The 23648-nt window shown below is 39.1% G+C and overlaps 4 protein-coding genes across 6 annotated transcripts in view; 2 read left to right on the top strand and 2 right to left on the bottom strand.

The window, feature by feature from the left end:
• Positions 1-791: 791 nt before the first annotated feature.
• rwdd2b (RWD domain containing 2B) lies at positions 792-3730 on the bottom strand. The gene is made up of 4 exons (XM_086262116.1): positions 3514-3730; positions 3367-3434; positions 2545-2913; positions 792-2436 (listed from the first exon to the last, which is right to left on the bottom strand). Exons 1-4 carry the CDS (start codon positions 3724-3726, stop codon positions 2184-2186), a joined length of 903 nt encoding a protein of 300 aa, XP_086118242.1. The 5' UTR covers positions 3727-3730; the 3' UTR covers positions 792-2183.
• On the top strand, positions 3365-9180 carry usp16 (ubiquitin specific peptidase 16). Of its 2 annotated transcripts, XM_086262113.1 has the most exons (19): positions 3365-3407; positions 3531-3717; positions 4473-4539; positions 4633-4826; positions 4908-5011; positions 5095-5207; positions 5287-5519; positions 5597-5689; positions 5772-5902; positions 6011-6098; positions 6489-6567; positions 6685-6776; positions 6860-6913; positions 7024-7182; positions 7272-7947; positions 8145-8239; positions 8384-8470; positions 8567-8711; positions 8791-9180. In XM_086262113.1, exons 3-19 carry the CDS (start codon positions 4479-4481, stop codon positions 8910-8912), a joined length of 2526 nt encoding a protein of 841 aa, XP_086118239.1. In that variant the 5' UTR covers positions 3365-3407; positions 3531-3717; positions 4473-4478; the 3' UTR covers positions 8913-9180. The 2 variants fall into 2 exon arrangements, with proteins under 2 accessions (XP_086118239.1, XP_086118237.1); XM_086262111.1 differs by lacking the exons at positions 3365-3407; positions 3531-3717 and adding an exon at positions 4020-4288 and having other exon boundaries at positions 8791-9179.
• Positions 9181-9267: 87 nt separating this feature from the next.
• Positions 9268-17064, top strand: LOC147314984 (transcription regulator protein BACH1-like). The gene is made up of 5 exons (XM_086262114.1): positions 9268-9408; positions 11543-11800; positions 12145-13311; positions 13402-13608; positions 15920-17064. Exons 2-5 carry the CDS (start codon positions 11561-11563, stop codon positions 16253-16255), a joined length of 1950 nt encoding a protein of 649 aa, XP_086118240.1. The 5' UTR covers positions 9268-9408; positions 11543-11560; the 3' UTR covers positions 16256-17064.
• The window catches only part of LOC147314983 (glutamate receptor ionotropic, kainate 1), a 35672-nt gene continuing 29084 nt past the window's right edge, over positions 17061-23648 (bottom strand). For both annotated transcript variants that reach the window (XM_086262109.1, XM_086262110.1), the window contains one exon: positions 17061-23552. In XM_086262109.1, coding sequence (XP_086118235.1) covers positions 23263-23552 — 290 coding nt within the window. In that variant the 3' untranslated portion in view covers positions 17061-23262. The remainder of the gene's footprint in view (positions 23553-23648) is intronic.

The following is a 23648-nucleotide window of genomic DNA, read 5'->3' as shown; positions in this document are numbered from 1 at the left end:
GTGGGAAAGGACACTTACAGTGTCTGACAGTAACCATACAAAGCTTTCTATTTAGCCATAAATCAAGCATTTATTGACTAATTTCCTTAGAATTAGCACATTTTCAGGTCAGTTTTTAGGATATGTCATCTGCTGTTCTATGAGTCTACTTTTAACATGAAAACCAAATTACTTTATTGAAACATGACTGCTTCTTACAGTAATTTGCAGTCCATACTCCATGATTCAGTCCTTTATCAAAGCTGCTGTGATGTGATTTACATCATTAGTCATAACTTTACAGAGTATAGTAATGATGCACATCCCCGCTGAATGATTCAGTGCAGAGACCTTCATATAGAGGCGCTAACTAATGAAGGATTATTAGACCCAGAGATGTATAATGTGGATCTGGATGGGGTCACTTCTTCTGATTTACAGTATTCTACTGAGGATCCTGAGGAATCAGATGATGTGAATGCATCTGGAAGTCAAGCTCTCTTCAACGAAGAAACAGAAGGGCTCTCTGATGAGACTTTGAAGATAAAAGTCAGAAGTCCTTGTTCCAATAGACCTCTGACAAGAGTGAATATACACTGTAAGAACAAAAGAACCCATAAAATCAGCAGGGGCAGAAAAGGGAATGTCAAAAGAAGCAGCACAAAGACTGTAAAATGAACCAGCATCTCACAGGACAATGGAGGCTTGGGACTAAAATCAAGGTGAGGAACTCCTGCTCGTGGCTGCCTCTAGATTTAGTATCTGTTCAACACATAATATTTCAAATGTTATTTGGAAAAAATCACAAATGGAGATTGTAAAGGACTTTGTGATGTTTTGGCTGCTTTAATTTGTGTTCAAATGCAGATACAACCCCTCCGTTTTTACAGCACTCCATACTGTCTGAGCTTGTAAATCACAGTAGTCAGTTTTCACATAAGTAACAAGTGAACACCAATTAATCCAAATTATTGCTTTACTATTCCAGCTTTTTTTCTCATGCTTTTAGACAGAAGTTAGGATTTTAAACATGTTTAGGAAGTTAAGATATTACTGTTTCCATGTTTCCCCAATTTAATTATGTTATGCTGCCATCTGCTGGACAGTGTAGACCAACAGAGTCTGCAAGTGCAATCTGCATGGATCTAAACATCAACTTTGTCTTCAATTTGTATTATTTCCTTTCAGCGTAGAACTGTGCACTGAACCAGACTTAATCATACCTTTTATTGTTAGTTTTAATACTAAATTAATCACAGGAATTACTAAAAGTACATGTCTCACTGGTAATATAACTTTGGCAATCTAACTTCCTAAATTAAATTACTCTGTGTTCAGACTCGTTTGAAGACTTTACATTCTTCTGTATTTCTTTATTATTATGTGATAAAAATGGTGAATTGATACCTTTTAAAGGCTGTATCTAAGGAGTGCACTTTGCATCAAAAAAAGAAAATCAAGAATATCCATTTATATCATAATACGTTAGACACAACTCCAGAGGGGAATCAACAAAGAGAACTTGTTTGTTTTTTTTCATCCAAGGCTTGGTGGGGGAGAAATTAAGATTAATGATAAATAACCACACGTTTTAATTGCCAGTGTATAATCCACAGCAACGCATAATTTATCTAACAACTAATCATTCAAAGAAAATTGGAGAAAGAATTTCCATGCTTATGATATCTATAATTCATAAAAAGAAAATCAACAGATTTAAAAAAACAGATATCCAGCATTTTGTTGACAATGTTGTTCAATTATTAAAATGTTATCAAACCTGAAAATCCTATAATAGCCCCGTAGTAATAACACACTGGTGCCATTTCAGAAAAGAAACACCTGGGGCAATTCGTGATATGCAGGAGTATTAAAATTGCAAATATAACTAAAGTCCTTGAGGAAACTCTCAGATAAACATCTTTTTTCTTCCTTCTTTTGATAAAATGTGCCTATTAAAAAAAAGAAGAAGAAAGAAATGAAAACTGTTCCTCAAAATTGCAGAAATGTTCTTTCTGCTTTTTATTCCAGTGAATTTTGCAGGTATGACAACTTTGAAACTCAAAAAGTTAGTTAGTTAATTTGTTTCATTTTATCAGCTTATTCCATTCCCATTTCATTTAAAAGTTATTTTCAGAATAAGTAATTTCAGTGACAAGGCACCGGTACAAAAACTATGTACATCCATTATCTCGGTCTGACTACTACCTCCCTTCAATGCCAAAATACATCTGAAAGACTTCACAACAGCCTTTCTCATTCAAGAACTGGTAGAGCTGCCCAAGGTCCATGTGATTGCCTCTGTTTCCATGGGGGTCAAACATTGCTTCTTCAAAGCCTGTAAATTTGCGCAGGGAGTCTATATGTTCAACAAGCCTGCTGTCCTCACTCTGACAATCAAGGGAAATATCCTCTCTGTGTCGAATCATGATCTTCTTCCATGTCAAAACCTTCACTCTGTGAAATAGGGGAATAAGATTGGAAAAATATTAAACCTGACACCTCAGCAGGCTTCTGGCTGTGATTAAGTCATCCCCAAAAAACCCAAATCAACAGGCAAGGTACCTGGACCAGAAATCCTCGCAGGCAGATTGAGGACCTTCCACACACACAATACCAGGTTTCCCAGGCATGCTAAATCCTGACAGGCCCAGCTCCTTTGACCAATCCAAGATGTTCTTCCTTTTCGACTTGTTGTAAATGTGGTGACTGTAGATCCACAGCCGGCTGAACACTTCAGGCATCCGAGGTGAGGCAGACTCCTTCTTAGGACCTGGGGCTTCTAATAAGCTCTTATCAATAAAAAGCTGGAGGTTGTCTTTCACCCATTCAACAGCAGAGAGCACACATATTTCCCCCTGGCAGTTTCCCATGAGGTATGCATTAAGAAGTGCCTGGAGCTGTGTCTGCTGGGCCCTACTGAGACCAGAACACCTGAAGCAAGAATAACACATGTTCTAAGAAGGTTTCAAAGAACATTTAAGGTCACTTGGCACTGGGAATTTCCATATCTGGGAGCAATGACAGCACAGCTTCAGGAGGTTCAGCGCTATTAATTATAGTGACTAATGATACACTTTAAACAAATTAGAGGCACTGTTTCTTCCACTTACTGCTGTGGCTGTGTTATTGTTACACAAATTAAATTTTCTTTCATTCAAAACTATATTTAAAGGCAACACTGTGAATGCTATCTGTGCTCATCCAGGCTGCGCTTCCTATATGGTAGAAAAACCTGGGCCACTAGTATTCTATTCACTATACTATTGTTTTCGCTCTCTCTCGTTTTTTTCAACAAGTCTGTACACAGGCAGGTGAGACTCTCCTGAGTGAGCTCCCTAACTATTTTCCTTTATGTTAGGAGTTCAAATGAGGATAATCGCTTACCGGACTGTTATTTCTGGTAACACACTAGGATATTCAGATGGGTAAGCACAGGACAGAATGAACACCGTCTGTATGGGGAAAAAACATGAGAAATTAAACTAAATAATGATTTTTAAAAAAAATTATATATAATGACAGATTAGTTACCCCCTCTGTGTTCGCAGAGTCCAGCTTTTGTTTGATGAGAAACTGGGGTCTGGACGGTGGAGGGCCGCCTGTTGAAGCTGAGCCCTCCACGTAGTCCCTGAGCTCGGCTAGTGCCAGCTGGTCAGTGAACTCCAGCTCCTCCACGGTGGGGAACATGCTGGTTAGCAGCTCTATCTCTGCAAGCTGAGACTCAGCCCACTCCAAGTAAGACATGCTGCTTTAGTCGAGAACTAAAATAGTCAATCTTTTCTAATGTTCATTTAAAAAGTTACCAGTTACACCGTTTTCTGGTACGTCCAAAAATATGACTCACTTATGCTAACACATACCATGTTTCCGGCCGTAAACCAGCCTCTAAAATTGATTTCGTTACAGAACAGTATGAAATCTGAAAACAAAATAGTATTTTTATGTATACAGTATAGACATACAGAGGCAGTTTACCACTGTCTAGTGTCCCGCAACGTCTAATAATGAAGTTTTGTTTGAACTCGGACTCTTTTGGCCGACGCACGCAGGAAACACACGGCAGCAGAAACAGCGGCCCCATCACATTTTGTTCCTTTGCATGTGTCAGCTGGGATTTTTTTTCCTGCCAAATCACTGGAGTTATTTTTGCGTGTTCTAAACTTTACGAATCAACGTATTTACACTAAAGCTCGCGATTTATTTCTCCAGTCAACAGTCTAACGTAATTATGTCCGAATTAGAGAAGTCAGGAATAGAAAGTAAACGAAACTGAAGACGATTAGGGTTTTAGGCTCGGTTTGTCACAGTAAGTTGAATGGCCCATGAGGGTGATGATTAAATTTAACGATATATTTCTTATTGTGTGTGTGTTTTTTAACAGAATTTGCCGTCACTGAACTCTATTAGCAGCATTATAATCTCATGTAGGTATTAGCCAAAGCTAGCCTTCTGTTTCACTTGAGTGCTGTGTTCGATTCCCATCTCTAAAGGTGAAAATGGGAAAGAAGAGGGGAAAGGACAAGACCTCCAAGGAGGATGATGAGCTTGACCTGACAGGTAAAGAATATTTCATCATCTTTCATGTCATGCAACAACCTGTGGAAAGCCTAGTGTGAGACTTCCTTTTCATTTAAATCTTTATTGTCCCAGTTCCATCCTGTAGGCATATTAAGAAGGGAACAGACCAAACTCTTCTCAAGAAACTTTCTGGTACCTCAGATTGGACGAGTTGTCAGGATTGTAAGCAGGAAGAAAATAAAGAAAATATCAACAACCATCTGCCACAGGAGGCTGAGGAAGAAGAAGAAACAGGATTGTGGATGTGCTTGAAATGCGGCCATAGAGTGAGGTTTTTTTTTTTTGTAACTATTTGTCATTGGGTTTAAAATGGCGTGCATTTTTTCTAAATGCGTCTTTTCCACTAGGGATGTGGACGGAATTCTGAGAATCAGCATGCCATCAAACATTATGAAACTCCCCGGTCTGATCCACACTGCTTGGTGGTCAGCTTGGACAACTTTAGTGTGTGGTGAGCATTTTATGTTGTTTTGCTAATCATAGGCCTCTACATCAAGTTTGAAATAAGAATAATATGTTTTTGGTTTTTCGCAGGTGTTATATATGTGATGATGAAGTCCATTACTCCAGAACAGGGCATTTGGCTCAGCTAGTAACCAACCTGAAAAAGCAAACATCTTCAGATTCTATAAAACGACCACAGAAACGTAGGTACCACTGGGGAAGTCTAACACGCACATACATTAGACTGCTTCTAACCATGTCAACCCTGTTTGCTTTCTTTAGGGGTCAAGGAGGAAGATGCCTTGATGGAAGCTAAACAGAAGGCGGAGACTGTAAAAGAAGATGAAAATGAGGACAAGGAAAACAAAGAAAACGGGGATCACCAAAAGAAAAACACAAAGAAAGAGACTGTTGGGAAATCTCAGAAGAAGAGCACAACTGAAGAGCATTGTGGTGTTTCAGTAAAGGGTCTGAGCAATCTGGGAAACACCTGCTTTTTCAATGCAGTCATCCAGGTAAGACTGATCCTTACAGGATGCCGGTCTTGAGTTCAGTGAGAGTTATTACTGATTGCTATCGTTTTCTTTTCCAGAATCTGTCTCAAACACAACTCTTAAAACAGACTCTCAACAAAGTGACAGAAGAGAAAAGTCTCAACATTAAACCCGGTGCTTCCTTAGATCTGGTGTGTTTTCCCCACTTAATAGAGTAGTTATGTTCCTCTACTCATTACTATTTATAACTAACTTTCTTTATTATGATGACAGGAGCCTATAGAAGTGCAGTTAGACGGTCCCGGATCTCTAACTTTGGCTATGTATCACCTACTCTGTGAGATTCAGGAATCGAAGAAGAGTGTAGTAACACCACGGGAGCTGTTCACACAAGTTTGTAGAAAGTAAGAATGACTATAGTTTTATGTTAAAAGTCAACTTTAAAATGTGCTTAAAAGTATAGCTCCCAGCATTAGTGCAAGCGTGGCTCATCATTCATCTTATCTGTGCAGGGCTGCCAGGTTCAAAGGATTTCAGCAGCAAGATAGCCAGGAGTTGCTGCGCTACCTGTTGGATGGCATGAGAGCCGAGGAGCACAATGTGTGTACTGAGTTTGAAACTGATCTCCCCATATTTAAGTCTGATAGATTTCTACTAAAATGAGAACTGTGGCTCTTCAGAGGGCTATATGTTACATTGCAATAGATTGGTTTGACAGCAGAACACTGCTGTAGTGAGTTGTTTTATGTGGCGGCATTAAATGTAAGAAATTGTGTTTTAAAAACATTTTCTGTGTCCTATTTAATGACCTTATAATTCTTCTTCTCAGACAGTTGGTTAATTTTCTGTGTGCAGAGGTTTTAACAGGAGCAAATTTTAAGGGTAAAGGCCCTAAAATTAAGGTTTTGTGAAGAATGGATGTCTCCATCTTGTGGTTAATCAAAGGTATCTTTCATCTTTTGAATATTACGGTTGTATCTGTGTTAACAGAGAATAAGCTCAGGAATAATGGACACATTGAAACAATCTAGAGAAGGCACAGATGGAGAGCTGAAAACGCTACTAAAAGGCAAGTAATGCTGCTATGTATTATTAATCAGTGTTAAATAAAAGTACGTTGCTAAAGTTTTTGCACAGTAGCTTTTCTTTGAGAAATGTGGCTCTGACGTTTAATTTCTTCTTTCAGAGTATGAGAAAAATGGATTTCTAAAAAACTTTGTTGACCAAGTTTTTGGTGGTGAAATTACCAGCACTATTATGTGTCAGCAGTGTAGAACGGTATGTATGAAGACCAGAAAGTAAGTAAGAGAATATATCCTGATGATGTCACTCTAAAAATATCCACTTGTTCATCCTTACAGGTTTCTGTGGTCACAGAGATGTTTTTAGATCTTTCCCTTCCTGTTTCTGATGAGGTAAAGCAGGCATTTGTTTTGCTTTTTTTTTTTTTTTTTTTGATAGTTACTTGAGTAGTTATTTGTTAATGTCTGTATCAGTTATTGTTCCCTATTGTGGCATCCTATAGGCATATAGAAAGAAGAACCAAAAAAAGAAGACCAGTGCTTCAAGCCAGGATGACAGCAGCAGCCCTGTTCGGACTAGTGGGAATGATGACATTCCCACTGGGGCTGGCAGCAAGTACCAGCAGAAGAAAGCCAAGAAGCAAGCAAAGAAGCAGGCAAAGGTGTGTCAGTGAATGCATACTGAAGGAAGTTTCTTTTTTCTTAAACTTAATTCATTAATTAATCCAAATTAATCCATCTCGACTTTCAGCATCAAAAAAGACAGCAGAAGCTTGAGGGTAGAGCCACTTTGGACAGTCTCACCTCTCCCAGCCAGGCTGAGAGCGAACACACAGATGCTACAGCAGAGTCAAAGGACAGGGAAAACACTGATAATGAAACACTTGAAGAAGATTCACAACATCCTGCTCCAGTCAGTGTGTCTGAAGAGGACCAAAAGCCCTGCAACGCAGTGCAGGTGGAGCAGGAAAAAGAAGAGGATGAGGATTCAGCGAGTGACCCTGACTCATCAGTCAGCAACCGGTTTACTGCCTTATCAGTGGAACAGCACTCAAAGGACAGCACCGTATGCAATGAAATGGCTAACATGGGTCATGAAGAAGACAAGACAGAAGAGGAAGACACACAGCTGGTGAGGAAAATGAGTAAAGTAACCTTGGATGATGCCTTTATAGAAGACACTGACGCAATGGAACAAAGCATGGAGAGTGAAGATGGAGTGATGGAGACTAAGGAATATACAGTAATAAACCAAGATCCAGAGCTGGCCTTCCACACGATGGCTGTCAGGACAATCCCAGAGAAACAGGAGTGTTCAGTGCAGTCGTGCCTTTTTCAATTCACAGAAGTAGAAACCCTCACGCAAAACAACAGTTTACTTTGTGTCACCTGCACCAAACGGCAGCTGGGGAACAACAAGTCTGGAGGTATTTAAAATGCTTCCACATCAGTACTTAGTACTTAGTCTGCTATTTAATGTCCTTTGCATGTCTATGCACATGCAATTTTACATAGTGAAGTATCACAAATGTGTAATTTTCTTTTCTAATACCATTATTAAACTTTCTTTATACATAGTTTAGGGATCGACTAAAACCCACTGTCTTTTTTGTGCTGTGTTTAGGATCCAAGAAGAATATCTACACTGATGCCTTGAAGCAAATCCTTATCTCCTCTCCACCTTCAGTCCTTACTCTTCATTTAAAGAGATTTCAACAGGTATGCTCTGCACTGATCCAGTTCGCTGTCAGCTAAGGTTTTTATCACAGAGTTATGAGCCAAGCTTTAAAGAACATTGAACCCTTTATGGTAAGGCAATCAAGAAATCACTATTTGGATTTTAATGATGTTTTTTACCTGTAGAATGGCTACAGTATTTGTAAGGTGAATAGACATGTCACCTTTCCTATGATACTGGATCTAGCTCCCTTCTGTGCAGTCAAATGCAAGGTAAGTATGGGAAGTAACATGTTTTATTATACTGTACAAAGACGGCTATAAGTGAATTAAATGTAGAAGCACTAACCACTAGTTGTTTTGAAACAGAATATACCAGAGGGACATAGTCAGATCTTATACGGTTTGTATGGCATCGTAGAGCACAGTGGAACAATGAGGTCAGGTCATTACACGGCCTATGTGAAAGTGCGGCCCGAGTGCCCTCAGCCCTCATCCAATGGACTTACAGACGGTGGGTGTACTCTGGCTTGACCGTTAATAGGATAAACACTTCTAAAAATGAAATGTATAAACTCATCGTTTCCCTTCAGGAGATGCAGAGCCATCCAGAGGATCCTGGTTCCACATCAGCGACACAAGCGTTCAACCTGTGAGTGAGAGTAAAGTCCAGAGCTGCCAAGCCTACCTCCTCTTCTATGAAAGGCTCCTCTAATTGTGCATCACCACTCAGGAAATCCAAATAAACCAATGCTGCTTCAGTTTCACCTTCTAAGGGATCTCAAAGAATATTTCCGCCTCTACCTGTTCTGTCAGTGTCTGAAATTGTATGACAGTGTCTGAAATATTAAACGGGTCATTTTTATCAGTCTCATACCAGTACAGAAAACCTAGTTGGACAATGAATTGACAATATGGAACTGGAAGTCACAGTTTCAGTATATTAATGAAAGCTTGGGATAGATGATATGTAGATATATATTTTTTTCTTTTTTAAATCAATGTCATGTAATTAAATGTTGCAAAAACAAACTCCTCTCCTGTGTGCTGGTTTGTCGATACTTGCTATGAGTCTGCGCAGTAAGTGCTGCTAGCGCTTCCTTGTCCAAGCTGTCACATGACTACAGTGAAGTCAGGCTCGGAATGGCCAGAAGCATCTGTACCCTATCCCTAAATTTACTAATGGCAGTGTTATCCAGGTAGCATGGCAGGTCAGTAAACGTTTGGCTTTTTAAAGAGCATCGAGTAAAGTCACAATAGCGGAATGTTTCAGTTTCTGTTTTTTTGCTAGCAAAGAATAAATACGAACTGAGCGCAGTTAAAGCTAACGGTCTGGCCTAGCCTCAAGCTTTTCCGTTTGCAGACAATTACCACTGTTATTTGTTTAGCTAAACGAATCTAATATAAGTCGTCAGTAACATAACGAACTGATCATAATTTTGGACATGCTTTTATTGCCTTTATCCACCAGGCCCAGTTGATTAACTTGGCTAAACGTGAGTCAGCATTTTAGCGTTGAACTTGGCGTACAAGTTAAAGAGTCACCGTTTAACCCACATTTCCTTGCTGTGGGGAACTATTAGTTATCGGCAAGATTAAATATTTGCGAAGTTAGATAGTTAAATATTGAGAGGCAGTCGCCTAACTTAAGGACTATGTTAGAAGTAATTTTAGCGAACGTTATAGTTATTTTTCTCTTCGTTACTTTAGTCAGATTAAAAGAAAAACGCACTGGAGCATGTTTTTACATGTCGTTATACTTATATAGGTATTAAATTCTATTTGACTAACTATTCATCAGTAATTTCCTTGAGGGAGAATTTTATTCATAATCAAGTGTTTCGCCAAGTAGCTGGTTGGATGTCTTGTACCACTTCTGCTGCCCATAACAGCAGTTTAAGTTCCTGAACCTTTACATAACTTTACATAATACTAAAGCTCCCCTTGCAATACTCAACATTGGGATTTCTCACTTTTTTTCCAACTGCATATTACGTTTAACATTGTCAGTCTGTTTTATCCAGTAAAATAAAGTTATTTCACTTCGCTTATTTTTTTCCCCACAAAATGAGATTGTTACTCATATAAACACTGTCACTAAAATGTGCAATAAATGTTACCATAAGAGGGTCTGCCGTCAGTTTTTGATTGAATTGGGTCAAGTTGGTAATTACATGCAGTCTGTTTCTGTTAATATAACACTTAACTGTGATAAATCATTGAAAGCTACTTTTTTTGCTGTCTATATAGACAGAAGCTGGCACTTAGTTATTAGATTTGTATTCCGGAATCTCCCTGTTTTATAAGAAAACTGATAAAGACTCATTTGGACTGAATGATCAGTGCAGTCCCAAATGGTCATTTTTGTGCAACACTCTCAAGCTGTGAGCAACCATTTAGACATTTAGAAAAAAATTAAATACAGTCACAAGGCAGCCACTGATTTATTTTATTTTTTTTAATGTATTAGTTTATTTTTGATTGCAAGGAATTTGCTGTCCTGTTTTACTTGAGTGACTGGGCCGTTAGTTTGCTCTGAATCAGGATTTAGCTTTGCTGAGCTAAGTGTGTCCATTGTTTTTTCAGTCTTGCTGATTTATACATTCGTGATTTATAAATTTGCTCGGCTAACATTATCTCGGTCATACATGAGATGAACCCTCTTGTTCGTAATATTCCCAGTATTTTAATTAATTAAATAAAATATAAATATTTGGTGTCCCTGTATTGATATGCTATTGCCACACAAAATATTGTGATACATTATTCTTTTTCTTTTTTTTTCACCAAAAAAATGTGCCTTGCAGCTGTCTGTGGTTGCCTCATGATACACGGAAGGCTTTGCTAAAGACACCTTTAGTGCAAGCAATGATTAGTTGTATTGTATTCTGCTCATTTTTTAGTTATTTAATCCATAGAATGTCTGCAAACTCTTAAGAAAACATACATTCAAAGTCACGTTGACAACTTACAATTGGTCTAAAATCTGGAACGGTTTATGTCGTCATAGATGAGTTACAGTACCAACATCGGAGAACCAGAAACCCATGAATTTCTGTACTGTGTCTTTTATTTATTTATTTTTACAAATTAATTAAAATGGATGCAAAATCTAGACGAAATAAGAAAATAATTATAGTTACTTCTGCATGATTTGGCAGATTTTTTTTCCAACTCAAAGAGATTTGTGTCTTGAGCTGGGAATCTTTCACTTGTTAGGCAAATGTGTAAACTGCTCCACTCTGTAGCCACTATAATATAATACACATTGATAAACCTAGAGAAATGTTTCTTGTGTAATCATGACATTTTTGTTAACTCCATATGGCTCTCTTTTTTGCACAGGCTGAGCTTGTAAGAACTATGGCGCTCCAAGCTCCTCGCACATCGGTGTTCACCTTCCAGTCTGCAGTGCACAGCGCCCACGTTCTGCAGTGTCTGAATGAGCAGAGACAGCAGGACGTCCTGTGTGATGTGACGGTGGTGGTGGAAGACAGGAGTTTCCGTGCTCATTGCTCTGTCTTGGCTTCTTGCAGTGAATACTTTCACAGCAGGGTCACCAGTGTCACCAGCCAGAATCCCATCATCACCTTGCCACATGAGGTTGGTGCCTTGGGGTTCAGCCAATTTATATAGGGAAAAAACTAATATGGGTGATACTGTTGAAAGTAAATGGTGGTAATGTTATACAGGCACCATTATTTTATCCCTATTATCCATGAAAAGTGTATGCATAGTTAGATTTGTTGTCTGTCCACTAGCTTCTATTACTTGGTCCATTTTGTGTCATAATGTGAGTGAAAAACAGTTTATATGCAGTGTTTGGAAAATTCAACTTAAAAAGGTCAATACAGGTACATAAGAGACCTGTTGAAACTGAATTTTTGAGCTGCCTGAGTTTCATTGTGTTTTATTATGTTTCAACAATTTATGTCTTTCCCCTGCAGGTGACCGTAGAGGGGTTTGAACCTTTGCTTCAATTTGCCTATACATCAAAGCTCCTTTTTACCAAAGAAAACATTGATGCTATTCACAGCAGTGCTGAGGTTTTAGGATTTCACAACTTGGAGTCGACATGCTTTGATTTTCTCATCCCAAAGTTTTGTGAAAGCAAAAAATCCTCACAGGAGGTCAAGCAAAAAGTCTGTTGCCAGAGCCGGGATCCTAGTGCAAGTTTTGGCTCTCGTGCAGAGAGTAGCCAACCAGAATCATGTGAGTCACACAGCTCAGTGCCTTCAGGAGGTGATGAACAAATAGACTTCCCGTCGCAGTGTCCACAGAGTACACAAGGTCAGACAAACAGCAGGGAGGAACACTTCTGTTTGGAGAACTGTGGACCACAAATGGCCCCCTTATCTCTGGAGTTAACAGGAAATGGCATGTGCCCCATGTTGTCTCTGCCTTGCCCAAACTCTGACAAAGCAGATCATCCGTCTCAGTTTTGTGAAAACGACATTTTAGAGATGGGAGACGTGTGCAGTCAAAGTGAGATGCGTTTGGCAGACTGCGGCTTATCTTGTGAGCTGTCAGCCTCGGGGGATGTGAATCCACCAGAACTCATTGATCCACCAGGCAGAGAAATTAAACAAACTGTTGAGACACTTGGTGCAGAAACCAATTGCATCCCTAGCTCATGTCCACTCGAGACTTCAGGGGCAGAAGATTGCAGTACTTTAATAAAACAGAGTGAGGCTCACTTTGAACAGGGAATGACAGGTGATCTTTCAAACTCTGCACTGACTACTCTAAGCCATGAAGAAGGATGTGGCGAGAGAAGTCGCGTGGAGAGGGAGGTGGCTGAACATCTGGCAAAAGGATTCTGGTCCGACCTCTGCCCGTCTCAGGCTCAGCCACTTCCTGTGGATCCAGTGGAACAAAATAATCTAGCAAAAGCATCTGACTTTCACTGGCTTAAGCAGCTGGACCTGAGTGCCAGTGTAGGAGACTGTCCCTTTCTCAGGGACCTTGGAACAGGTGATGATGCAGCTACACACACCGACAGCTTGTCTCAGGCAGAGAAGAGCCCTTGTATGTCCTCCTCAATAAACTCTGCTGATGACTCTGACCTGGACACAGATGGCGATACTGAGGCCAACAACAAAAGAGCGGAAGAGGTTGTTATTATATATGCGTCTGATGTTTGGTTATTGGTAATGGAAGATAGAAAATCAAATTAATCTAAATTGTTTAACTCTAATCTTCAGGTTCAGCTTCCATTCCCAGTGCAGCAAATCTCAGTGCTGAGCCGGAGTGAATTTCAGCAGCTTCTGAAAAAACATTCATTGACCCAGGAGCAGCTGGACTTCGTCCATGACGTCCGTAGACGAAGTAAAAACCGTGTGGCTGCACAGCGGTGCCGGAAGAGAAAACTGGACAGCATATACCAGCTAGAATGTGAAATCAAAGGATTAGTAAGTTGACTCTAACATGCCTGATTTTCCAAACATACTCTTAAACATGCTATAATGTAATTTCATAAACTAGTAATATTTTTTTTAAACTTTGACATGATGACCACTGTGAACTGCAGCTTTGTGGATAACACTTCTTTCTGACGCATCCTTACCACCTTTTTCTATCCCTTATTCACACTCGGGTCACAGGGGCAGTAGTCTAAGCAGAGCAGTCTAGTCTTCCCTCTCCCTACCATTGCTTTCCTGCTTGTCCAGGGAAACACTGAGTTGTTCCCAGGCCAGATGAGAGAAATAATCTCACCATTGGGCACTGGGGGTGCCTCCTCCTGGTATCACATGTCCAAATCACCTCACCTAGGAGGCATCCTAGTCAGGTGCCACCTCAACTGTTCCTTTCAATGTGGAGAAGCAACAGCTCTACAAGTCACTCTTTAATATCCAAACTCCTCATCCTGTCTATATGGGACAGCGCAGTCAGCTTCTCAAGAAAACTCATTTCACAGAGTGTATCCATTATCTTCATTCTTTCAGCCACTAACCGGAGCTCGTAACCATAGTTTAGGGTAAGAATGTAATTTGTCAGACAAATTGACAGCTTGGGTTTTCTGCTCAACTTTCTCTTCACCACAACATATCAGTAAAGTGTCTGCATCACTGTGGACGCAACCCCTATCTGGTTACCCAGTCTCAGTCTCCAGTATTCTCTGAGCTGTGAACAAAACCCACAAGACTCCACCCTTTTCTGGTTGAGAATCATGATCTTGGATTTGGAGGTGTTGATTCTCATTTCTGCCGCTTCACACTTGGTCACAAATCGCTGCAGTGCAAGCTGGAGGTCACTACTTGATGAAGGCAACACAACCACATCATTCGCAAAATGCTACCCTGAAATACTAAGACCTACTTGGCTACGTCCAAATGATGTGTCCAAAAAACTGAACAGAATCTGTGACAAATCTGTGTCCAGCGGAGATCATCAGCCATCTGAATGAATCCGATTTTCTGCCAGCAATGCAAACCAAGCTCTCGCTGTGGTTGCACAGGGTCCGAATGGCTCATAACAACACACCAGATACCCCATACTTCCCACCTTCCCACCACCTCAGTCCTCAGTGGAGGTCAGCAGTATCCCACACCTATTGTATCTAATGTGAGTAGAGCCCCATTAACCCCTCCTGAGTCGTCAGACCAAAAGTCTCATTTCATGGTCACATCAAACCCCTCCCACACATTTTTTGCTTCAGCTACTGCAAGAGCTGCAGTCCACTGCTGTTACCTGTCAGCTGCATCTAGAGTTCCATAGGTCACTATCTGGTTCTTGGTTTAACACCACAACAGCAGTGCCACCTCTAGAATTTTGCTCAGGAAAGCAACCTTCTTATCCAATGAAGAAAGCCCTCAACTTTTTGGTAGTAAACCAGGGGGATACAAGCATATCTACCCCTGGCTGCCACCTCTTAGGACAGCTCCAGAGTCAAGCCCTCCTCCAGGAAACTAGTTCCAGAGCCTGAGCTATGTGTTGAGCCAAGCCGGCTATATTTAGACTGTATCTCAACACCTTGTGCACCAGCTTAGGCCCCTTCCCCACCAGAGAAGCAACATTCTGTGTACCAAAAGCTAGCTTTGGAAGTTGGGGATAGGACTGCCAGAACCTTCGCCCCAATCTGAATGGCACTGAACCCTGTCCTCAAGTGCAGCAACCAGGCACTCACCCTCTAGCTTCAAGGTAATCCTGTCCCGGGCAGGATAACTGGAACCTTGATTTCTTCATCATCATAGGAGTTCTTGTCCACTTTATATAACATAAATGGCTGTAAGTAGGGTGGTAAAAGTAACTGAATGTATCCTGTTTTATTGAAATAACTTTAATAATGAGTGGTAGAGATAGGTTTATAAATTGAACTGACTGGACTAGTATATTAAATACTATAGAGAGAATATGAGAAATTTTGGTTAAATGTTTGCTACCAGCTCCACTGATTGATGTCTTTTTATGTATGTTATTAAGTGCTAATTAGCTAGCCTCAGCTCATGTTGATTACGTCATTCCTTGGAACTCCAGCTGCAGCTAGCAGTGGTACACCTTGCTCTCTTCATAAGAACTTGCTGCAGGTTTCTCAGCTTTGCAGTATGTATCCCAGAGAGCAGAAAATGCTAGCTAGCCTGCAGGTAGGGAAACAAGAGGTGGTACTCGTTAGTAGTAACTGGGCTTTCAAAAAAATTGTACAGTTAAATTGTAGATGAAATGAACCAAATGCATTATTAAAAGGTCAAAAATGAGTGAGCTTTACTGTTATCCTCCCCACAGAAAAGTGAGAAAGAGCGGCTGCTCCAGGAGCAAACAGAACTGAAGCAAAACCTTGAGGACATGCAGCAGAGCCTTTGTGGCCTGTGTAAAAGTGTTGAATCTTGCTCTGATCAGGACCAGTTACAGATTCTTTCCAGATTCTCCTCGCAAGATATTCCCATCCCTTCTCCCAACATTGTTCCAGCAATTGAATTGGTAAGTTCAGGGTGTGAGCAGAGCGGGCAAACTGTACAAACAGTTCAAGTCGCTGAGCCGCAGGCCGGCACAGAGGACACGGGCTGCCCTGTTCCTACATCTCTGCTCAGTGCCTGTCTGGATATGAACAGCAGCTTATAGTAACTGGACTTAAACTACATGGTCACTTGTAATCATGCAGGCCCACAGGTCAAAGGGTGAAACTTGGTTCTATATTGTAATCCTCTTTTGGGATAGACATGCTTTCCTGTGTGTTTCACTAAATAATTGTCTGCCTGGTAGAGGCAACTATCATGTCAGGCGTTTTCTTTGCTGTACTTCTAGTCTTCATTTTACTGTAGCAAAAAAAATTAACCAGTATTCATTGTTTTAAAGGTGCAGGCAATTTTCAGGTAGTTCCTAAAAGTTTCCATTTGAAAATTAGGAGGATAAAAGTAGGTTTGCTTTTCTCAGGGAAGCTCATAACCTGACTGTATTTTGAATCATGCTGCGCACCCAAACAGGTATGAAAAAGATGTTTTATTTTACGCTAATTAGTCTGTTGTTTTAATCTTAACACATACTGTATTAATATTTACAACTATGCTATTTCTTTGATTAAATAGGCATAGAACTAATTGAATCTTTTCCAGTAGACTAACAAATTTACACAGCTAACCTAACTTTTCAACCGCATTATTTGAATACTAATGTATTTTAAACTCTAGTAGGTCTAAAAGTGTTACAAGGGAACATAAGAAGTTATTTCATTTTATGTAAAATGTGCCTTATGCAATTGTGTAATATGGATTCAAAAAGATGAGGGCATCTTTGTATATGCTTGTTTCAAGCACTATTGCACATTAACCCAGAGCTAATATTGATGGCATTGTGTTACATGTTTTGTCTGCATGTTCAGTATTTTTATTAAATGCTTTTATGGATTACAAATTTAAATAAACAACACTTTGTTATCATTCATTGTTTTATTTCAACTTCCAATCTTTGGTTGTGTGCGCTACCAGAGTTTGGCCAGTAGATGGAAGTATAACTCTACCTCACCAGATGAGACAGACGTGACTAGAGTAACATAAGAGGCTCAGACTAGACCTTCAGGGAGGGTAACTGCACACTGAACTCTAAATAAGGGAAGGCAAGGAGTTTGTGCTAATCCACCTGACAGAAAAATGTGCAATTTCCTGTTATCTGTCATCCGATTAAACAAAACTTATTTAATTGAGTAAATGAAAACCCAGTAACAAACCCAGGTTTAAAAAACAAACAAACAATTTTGTGATTTATCTCTGGCTCTTACTAAAATCTTTTGGCCATGCCAACAAATTAACTTTAACCTTCAAAGTTAAAAAAAACTTTAACCAACAAAATCAACAATACAAGTTCATGTCTTCATAAGTTCATATCTATAAACACAATATGTAACATAGTTGTCTAGAGACTTAGTACTTCTGCAGTGGCTTTGCAAAGAATAATTCAGCAGGCTCTAAAAAAGGTTGAAATTAAAGACAGAGTCAGATGGAGGCTGATGAATGACCTTAGCACTTTGAAGAGGAAAGGTACCCTGGAAATCTGCAGACAGGAAATTAAAAAAAGTACGGCATATCTGACAACTATCCCTGTAGATTTCAGGGTTATTCTGTAGATGCAGGAAAGATAGCTTTCCTCAAAAAGCACCCGACCAATCATTTGAGTTTGTAAAGTTTTTGCCTATTTTATAGAAGTGGTAGTTCTACACAATAAAAACCTGTAGCCCCTATAAAAATGAAAAGCAATCTGTCGTCTCCTTCACATAGACAGATGTTATTTAAAAAAAAAAAAAAATCCTAACTGCATTTTAGCCATCATCATGTCTGTTGTCTGTAAATGGCACACACCTAAATGTCCACATGTTTAGGGCAACATTTAGTCCTTTTGCAGGTATCGATGATGCAGACAACAATCTTTAAAATACATCCCAAATACACAATAAACATTAGGTTTGGATGTTCTGAGGTTGACGCTAAGATGACACATCAGTCTGCTAGTCAGTGACCCCTCACTTATAACTGTTGTCAAACAATCTTTATGTAATACTTTATAATAATCAGCCATTTGCCAAAGCTCACAAATTCAACAATGATACAGCAAGAATATTCCAAACAAGGAATATTATTTCCTCTCTCACTCTTGTAAACATTTAGTTAAAATTTATTGCAGTGGCACAACCTCCTCAAGGATTCATCTGTGAGCAGTAACATTTAGCAATCAGTAGCAATGACTAGTAATTCATATTACTGTTCGTGTTCCAGGCTGCCAAAAGAAAATTGGGTTGTGCATTTGTTAAGGTTTAAATTTTAGGGGCTTAACAAAGCAAAGCAACAATCTGATCCGACACTGGTCTGAGTGCTCCTCTTTCATTGCAGACTGGAGAGGATCATAGATCAAACAAACCAGTACAGAACAGAAACACCACTTTAAGAAAGTCTTGCAGAGTTGAAGAAGCAATTTTGTCAAGATGTTTTTGTCTTCTGATGTGAATTATTATTTTGTGTCCTTTGAAATAACTACGGTAGCACTTGGGGACAATGAAAGAAAAAGCAATCTCATTTTGTTTTCCTCAGAACAGAATCCTCAAGGTTAAAGTGGTAATTACACCAGCAGCCATGGAGCAACTCATAAAACTGGAACCTGTTTTTGAAAAGTAACCTCACACCCTGACAAAGAGATGTCACTCCGAGCACAACAACTGGTTTTCCATCGAAAAAGCAAAATGATTAGATCATTATAATACTACAGACATCAGATATGATCTCTGTCCGCTGGAACGATGCATCTGTACCAAATCTTCAATTTGATGCGTGTCAGCGTGAATATCACCCTCAAAAAAAAGCACTGCAAGCACCTATTTACAAATTTCCATCTTAAAACTCAGTTCCACAGTGTTTGTCTTTTATATACGGTTCAGAATTTACGGCATTGTAGTGCAAGACTAAGATGATCCCTCTTTTGCAAGCTACACAGGACGAAAGACTTGATTTGAGGAGGAAGCAGCTGCGAGGCATGGCAAGGTCAGAGGCCCATAATCCGCGGCCTCATTCATGCAAGATTAAAAACCTGCTCTGAGTTCTGATTAAGAACGCAGGGTTAGAAGATTAAAGACCAGCAAACAAAATGAAAGCAGTTAAAGCCCAATCCTGGAATTCATCAGAATACCAAAACCTTAAACTGTCATAATGTGAGATTAATGCAAAGCCCTCTTGACCTCAGTATCCGTCTTGATACATATTCTGTGTCATAGCCTATATTTCCTTTTTTTGTCCCTAAAATCTGAATTCAGACTTTTCTTTGGTGTTGTTTGTTGTTTTTCTTCCCCTTCTCATTTTCTTTGTTCTTATTTGGGACATTTATTTTTTAAATCAAAGTGACAGCTTAGCTTATTGTCGATGTAATCATAAATCCTTGATTTTTTATTGTCACTCAATACATGATTATATTTCCATAAAGCGTTTATGTCCCTTTTATGCAATGATTCAAGTCATTATCCTCTTGACGATGGAGTCGTACTACACTCGGGGAGCAAGGATTAGGAAACAGGAGGGAAAGGGGAAAAAAACAAGATTAGAAATTAAAGCATCTGGAAGTTAGCTTGCTCACAACATTGCTAAAGGAGAACATATATGCTAATAACAATGACATTGCTCAGTGTAGGACTGCAAAGAGTTTCTTTTTATGGCACAGATGCAAATAATATGTAGAAGGTAGCAGGCACCAATATTTTAAGCTCGAATGCATGATTATGGTTGCAAATATGACACTTCTTATCCATTCTCCTTGTGAGATAAACACAACAAAGCGCTGAAGAAAAGTTGACAATTCAATTTTGGAATAGCACACCAACATGAACCAAGATCCTTATTAGAATATTGGTCTGAAACCCAGTAAATAGCAGTTAATATCCTGAAATGTCAATTAGCATCTCCAATGGTGTTTCCAAAATAGAAACACTGTGAATGCAAAACTAATGAGAGAAGATCTATATACCAATATTCTCTAGTTTAAACCCTGGAGAAAGACACAATACTTGTATAATTAATCCTTGCATAAGGTCTGTGACCTTCTTGCAGCACCACATAAGTCTCATAACCTACTGTCTCCTAACTGATTGCATGCTGAAGTGCTGAACTTCATTTTGGGGGTAGTGCAGAGAAAGGGGCTGTATCTCATTGACAGGATTATATGAATGAGGACCATAATACTGTAATCTCACAGAGAAATGAGAGGAACAAGGGGACATGCTGGCCCCAGCTAGGCAGCACCCTGATCTGCAACCTTCAGATCAACAGCTGGTTGTACAGTGACAGATTACACTCACACTTGTTTCTCATCCTAACAATCCTCCCTGTGTTGAATTTAGAACACTATAAGCACAAGAAAGGGTATTTCAGGACAAAATCTCACCATACTGTACCAGAGTATATTATTTTACTAGTCATGGGGAAATTGTTAGAATTTATCAGTGTCAAAAGACAAGCAGGAAAGCAAAGAAATGATGCCTTCAATTCTGCCAAGTACACTGGTTTTTAATTAACACCACTGTTGTGAGAGATTCGGCAGAGAATCTTTTTTTTTTTTTCAGCTTAGCTGTGCAGAAAAAAGTCCACAAAGCTTTAAAGGAACCCATTAACCTTTGAACAAAGACAAACAGAGTAGGTTTTTCATCCATTTCAGATTTTTTAACAATATAAAACACATTTCTAAGGTGTATTTTAAGTAACGGTAAAAAAGTACACCTATCTCAATGACAGAATTAACATTTATATTATTTTTCATGTTAAATGTTCTCTTTCAGTCATCAAAAACATTCTGAACAGAGAGTTCATCATCACTGCAAAGAAGAAAAAGCTCAGCGCAGACCCCCGATATAATCCCCTCCCCACCTTAAACACATCTGTCCCTCCAAATGCACACCTCACCCTGTCCTCATGCCTCGCTTCGCACCCCATCATATGCTTTCTCTAGAGCCACAAAGACACAGTGCAACCCCTTCTGACTGTCTCTATGCTCTTCCATCAACGCTCCCAAAGCAAATATCATATCTGTAGATATCTGTAGGACTATATTTATATTTGGGAAAAGCTGAAAAAAATGCATTGATAGGCAACTGTTTTTTGTTTTGTTTTCCAAAAGTCTTTTTGGATGACAGAGGAATGTATTCTTTAATCCTGCCTACCCTGTACTCGACTTTACTCTGACATAAATATGATAATAACAAGATATACCCATGTCTTATATGTTAGCATTGAAAACATTCAGCTGTTGAAACAACTCTTTATAGCTTCATGACAAAAATTACAAGCTGTGTTCTTTACGCAAACATACCACTGTGTAAATACTATACATTTAAATTGTGGCCACGTGCAGTTAATGTCTAACTTTTTAGATATTAAAAACTTTTCTTCAGCACATACAAAAAACTATAAACATACAAGCAGACTAGCAAATTTGTAATATTTAATATTTGATTCTTTATGAATATTTAGGTTAAGTATTCAATATTTAGGTACCTAAGGTACAATAAAGTACATCACTAATGTTTAGGAATGCCAGAAACTGCAATCATCTGTTAGGTAACTGTTGTGGCACTCGATAGACATTGTAAACAGTCCAAGTCTAAACTGAGCTAATGAGTAATTTAACAGTCTTTAGTCATAGCTACACTTATTCCTGTTCCATCATCTGAAATGTGACATTAATCCTGCATGTATAGACAAAACAAGCAGGATACAGTATCAGACTTTCACCCAAAATATTTTCCTTACATTTGCAGGATTTTCAAATATGTGTGACAAGGCCTGGCCAATTTTAAACCAGGAATGTTTAATGTGGATCTTTATAATGATGAGGATGAGGATTTTATTTTCAAAGCTATGCCTTATTGAGGGGAAACAGGTAGGCAAAGAGAAAGGTGAATCAGGGATGAATGGACTGTAGGATGTGTCATCAAACCCATTTTTTTCTTGAATGCTGAGGTTACATCTCTATCCTTTACATTTTATTTGTAATCCATTTGAACTAATGGTTTTAGATGCACAATTTAATACACGACTTTATATCCATGGTGAATGTGGGAGAAGTGACTTGGAAATACAGGATTGTTTGTTAGTCTGTACTAAAAATACCAACAGCTTATATGTGTGCCAAGGGTTTAACTTTTGTAAATATAGTTGTGTGTGTGTGTTTGTGTGTAATGCAGTGGCTTTTTTTTAATAGTGCAGTTCAAACCCAAAAGCCAAAAAACCCAAAGTCAGTAATCACATCACCTCTTTTCTTGGATAACGTGAGTAAATGTGTCTCATGAAAGCCGTTTCTCAGAAAAGACAGACTGAAAAACATCACAACTGAATGTGAGAAAGGGAGACGGCTGCAATATAAAAGTCATATTAAAGTTACAAGGCTTTAGTCTTCTAAATGCGACCTCAAGTGCGTGTAAGTTGAGGCCCGATCCAGTGAAGGCCCAGGATCAAAAGCAAAACAATCAAAAAGTTAAAGGTTAAAGGATGTAATGTTCTCACATATTTTTAGTCATTTTGAAACAGCTCCAACATGACAAAACGTATCCATGCATTTCATAAACTTCATATGATACAAAAAAAGTACAGACATTAAGCAACTTGATGAATAAGATGTTGAGGGAGTACTCACTCATAAACTGTCAAATAAATCAACAAGTTTGTAAATGTGTCAAAGTTCCCGTGCGCTGTAAATATGAAAATGACAAACGTGTCATAAGAGAATCAGTCATTACTGGAAAGATACCACTTACCATCACTTACCCATAACACCATGAAAATGACATTTCTCTCACACGGAGTAATGTTTAAAAAAACAAAAACAAAGAGCAAGGCCAAGATGGTCAAGAGTCACGATGTCAGAAGTCAACAACAATCTGTCATCATCATAAAAAGGGTTTCTAACCTATTCTTCCAATCGAGACTAAAATGTTTGTGTGCTCTACATAAAAACTACTGAAAACACAAAACTTTGCCTTAAAAACTTGTTTTGATTGTAACAATGCAGTTCGACACATTCAGACTTCAGTTTTTATTGGCCTAGTGATTGCTGTAGTCCTGGAACGACAACACAAGCGTGTAGTATGGTCATAACAGTCTTTGTTAATACTTGTTGTGCCATTCGCACTGGCCGACGCTCACCTCATCGATGTCCAAGTTTTTTCTGGATTTGTAAATAAACTCTCCAATTGCTACAAAAACTGAGAGGACTAGTCCAGCTGCCAATACAATAAAGATTCCCCCTATGTTCTCCACGCCCAGGGCACTAGCCTCTTTGCTATCCTCTTCTGGGCAGCCATTCCCTCTCCACCACTTCTCCTTCATCATGTGGAGCTTCCCTTCTTCTTGAAGCTGCAGGATTGCAATGGTGACCTTATCTCGGTAAGGGGAGCCTATAGCAGGAATTACAGTAACGTAATCTTTAGGTTTCTGAGAAGGAGCATGGTAATTAATGGTTATTACTGAAATTATTATATAGTGATCACTCT

This window comes from Aulonocara sp. 'chitande type north' Nkhata Bay, linkage group LG14, assembly GCF_057382095.1.
Source record: "Aulonocara sp. 'chitande type north' Nkhata Bay isolate Kocher_YH1m ecotype deep benthic linkage group LG14, A_spYH_male_GT1.1, whole genome shotgun sequence".
Lineage (NCBI taxonomy): Eukaryota > Metazoa > Chordata > Actinopteri > Cichliformes > Cichlidae > Aulonocara > Aulonocara sp. 'chitande type north' Nkhata Bay.
Note: the sequence above shows the minus strand (reverse complement) of the source record. Positions and strands in the feature narration are given on the sequence as shown.

What these genes read in the sequence shown, in the direction of transcription:
- usp16 (XM_086262113.1), top strand. Translation starts at nt 4,479, where the DNA reads ATGGGAAAGAAGAGGGGAAAGGACAAGACCTCCAAGGAGGATGATGAG. An exon ending in TTGGACAACTTTAGTGTGTG is followed by an intron (nt 5,012 to 5,094) that starts GTGAGCATTTTA and finishes GGTTTTTCGCAG; the next exon opens with GTGTTATATATGTGATGATG. An exon ending in GCTGAAAACGCTACTAAAAG is followed by an intron (nt 6,568 to 6,684) that starts GCAAGTAATGCT and finishes TTCTTCTTTCAG; the next exon opens with AGTATGAGAAAAATGGATTT.
- LOC147314984 (XM_086262114.1), top strand. Translation starts at nt 11,561, where the DNA reads ATGGCGCTCCAAGCTCCTCGCACATCGGTGTTCACCTTCCAGTCTGCA. An exon ending in ACAACAAAAGAGCGGAAGAG is followed by an intron (nt 13,312 to 13,401) that starts GTTGTTATTATA and finishes TCTAATCTTCAG; the next exon opens with GTTCAGCTTCCATTCCCAGT. An exon ending in AATGTGAAATCAAAGGATTA is followed by an intron (nt 13,609 to 15,919) that starts GTAAGTTGACTC and finishes TCCTCCCCACAG; the next exon opens with AAAAGTGAGAAAGAGCGGCT.
- rwdd2b (XM_086262116.1), bottom strand. Translation starts at nt 3,726, where the DNA reads ATGTCTTACTTGGAGTGGGCTGAGTCTCAGCTTGCAGAGATAGAGCTG. An exon ending in ACTCTGCGAACACAGAGGGG is followed by an intron (nt 3,435 to 3,513) that starts GTAACTAATCTG and finishes TTCCCCATACAG; the next exon opens with ACGGTGTTCATTCTGTCCTG. An exon ending in TGCGAGGATTTCTGGTCCAG is followed by an intron (nt 2,437 to 2,544) that starts GTACCTTGCCTG and finishes CCTATTTCACAG; the next exon opens with AGTGAAGGTTTTGACATGGA.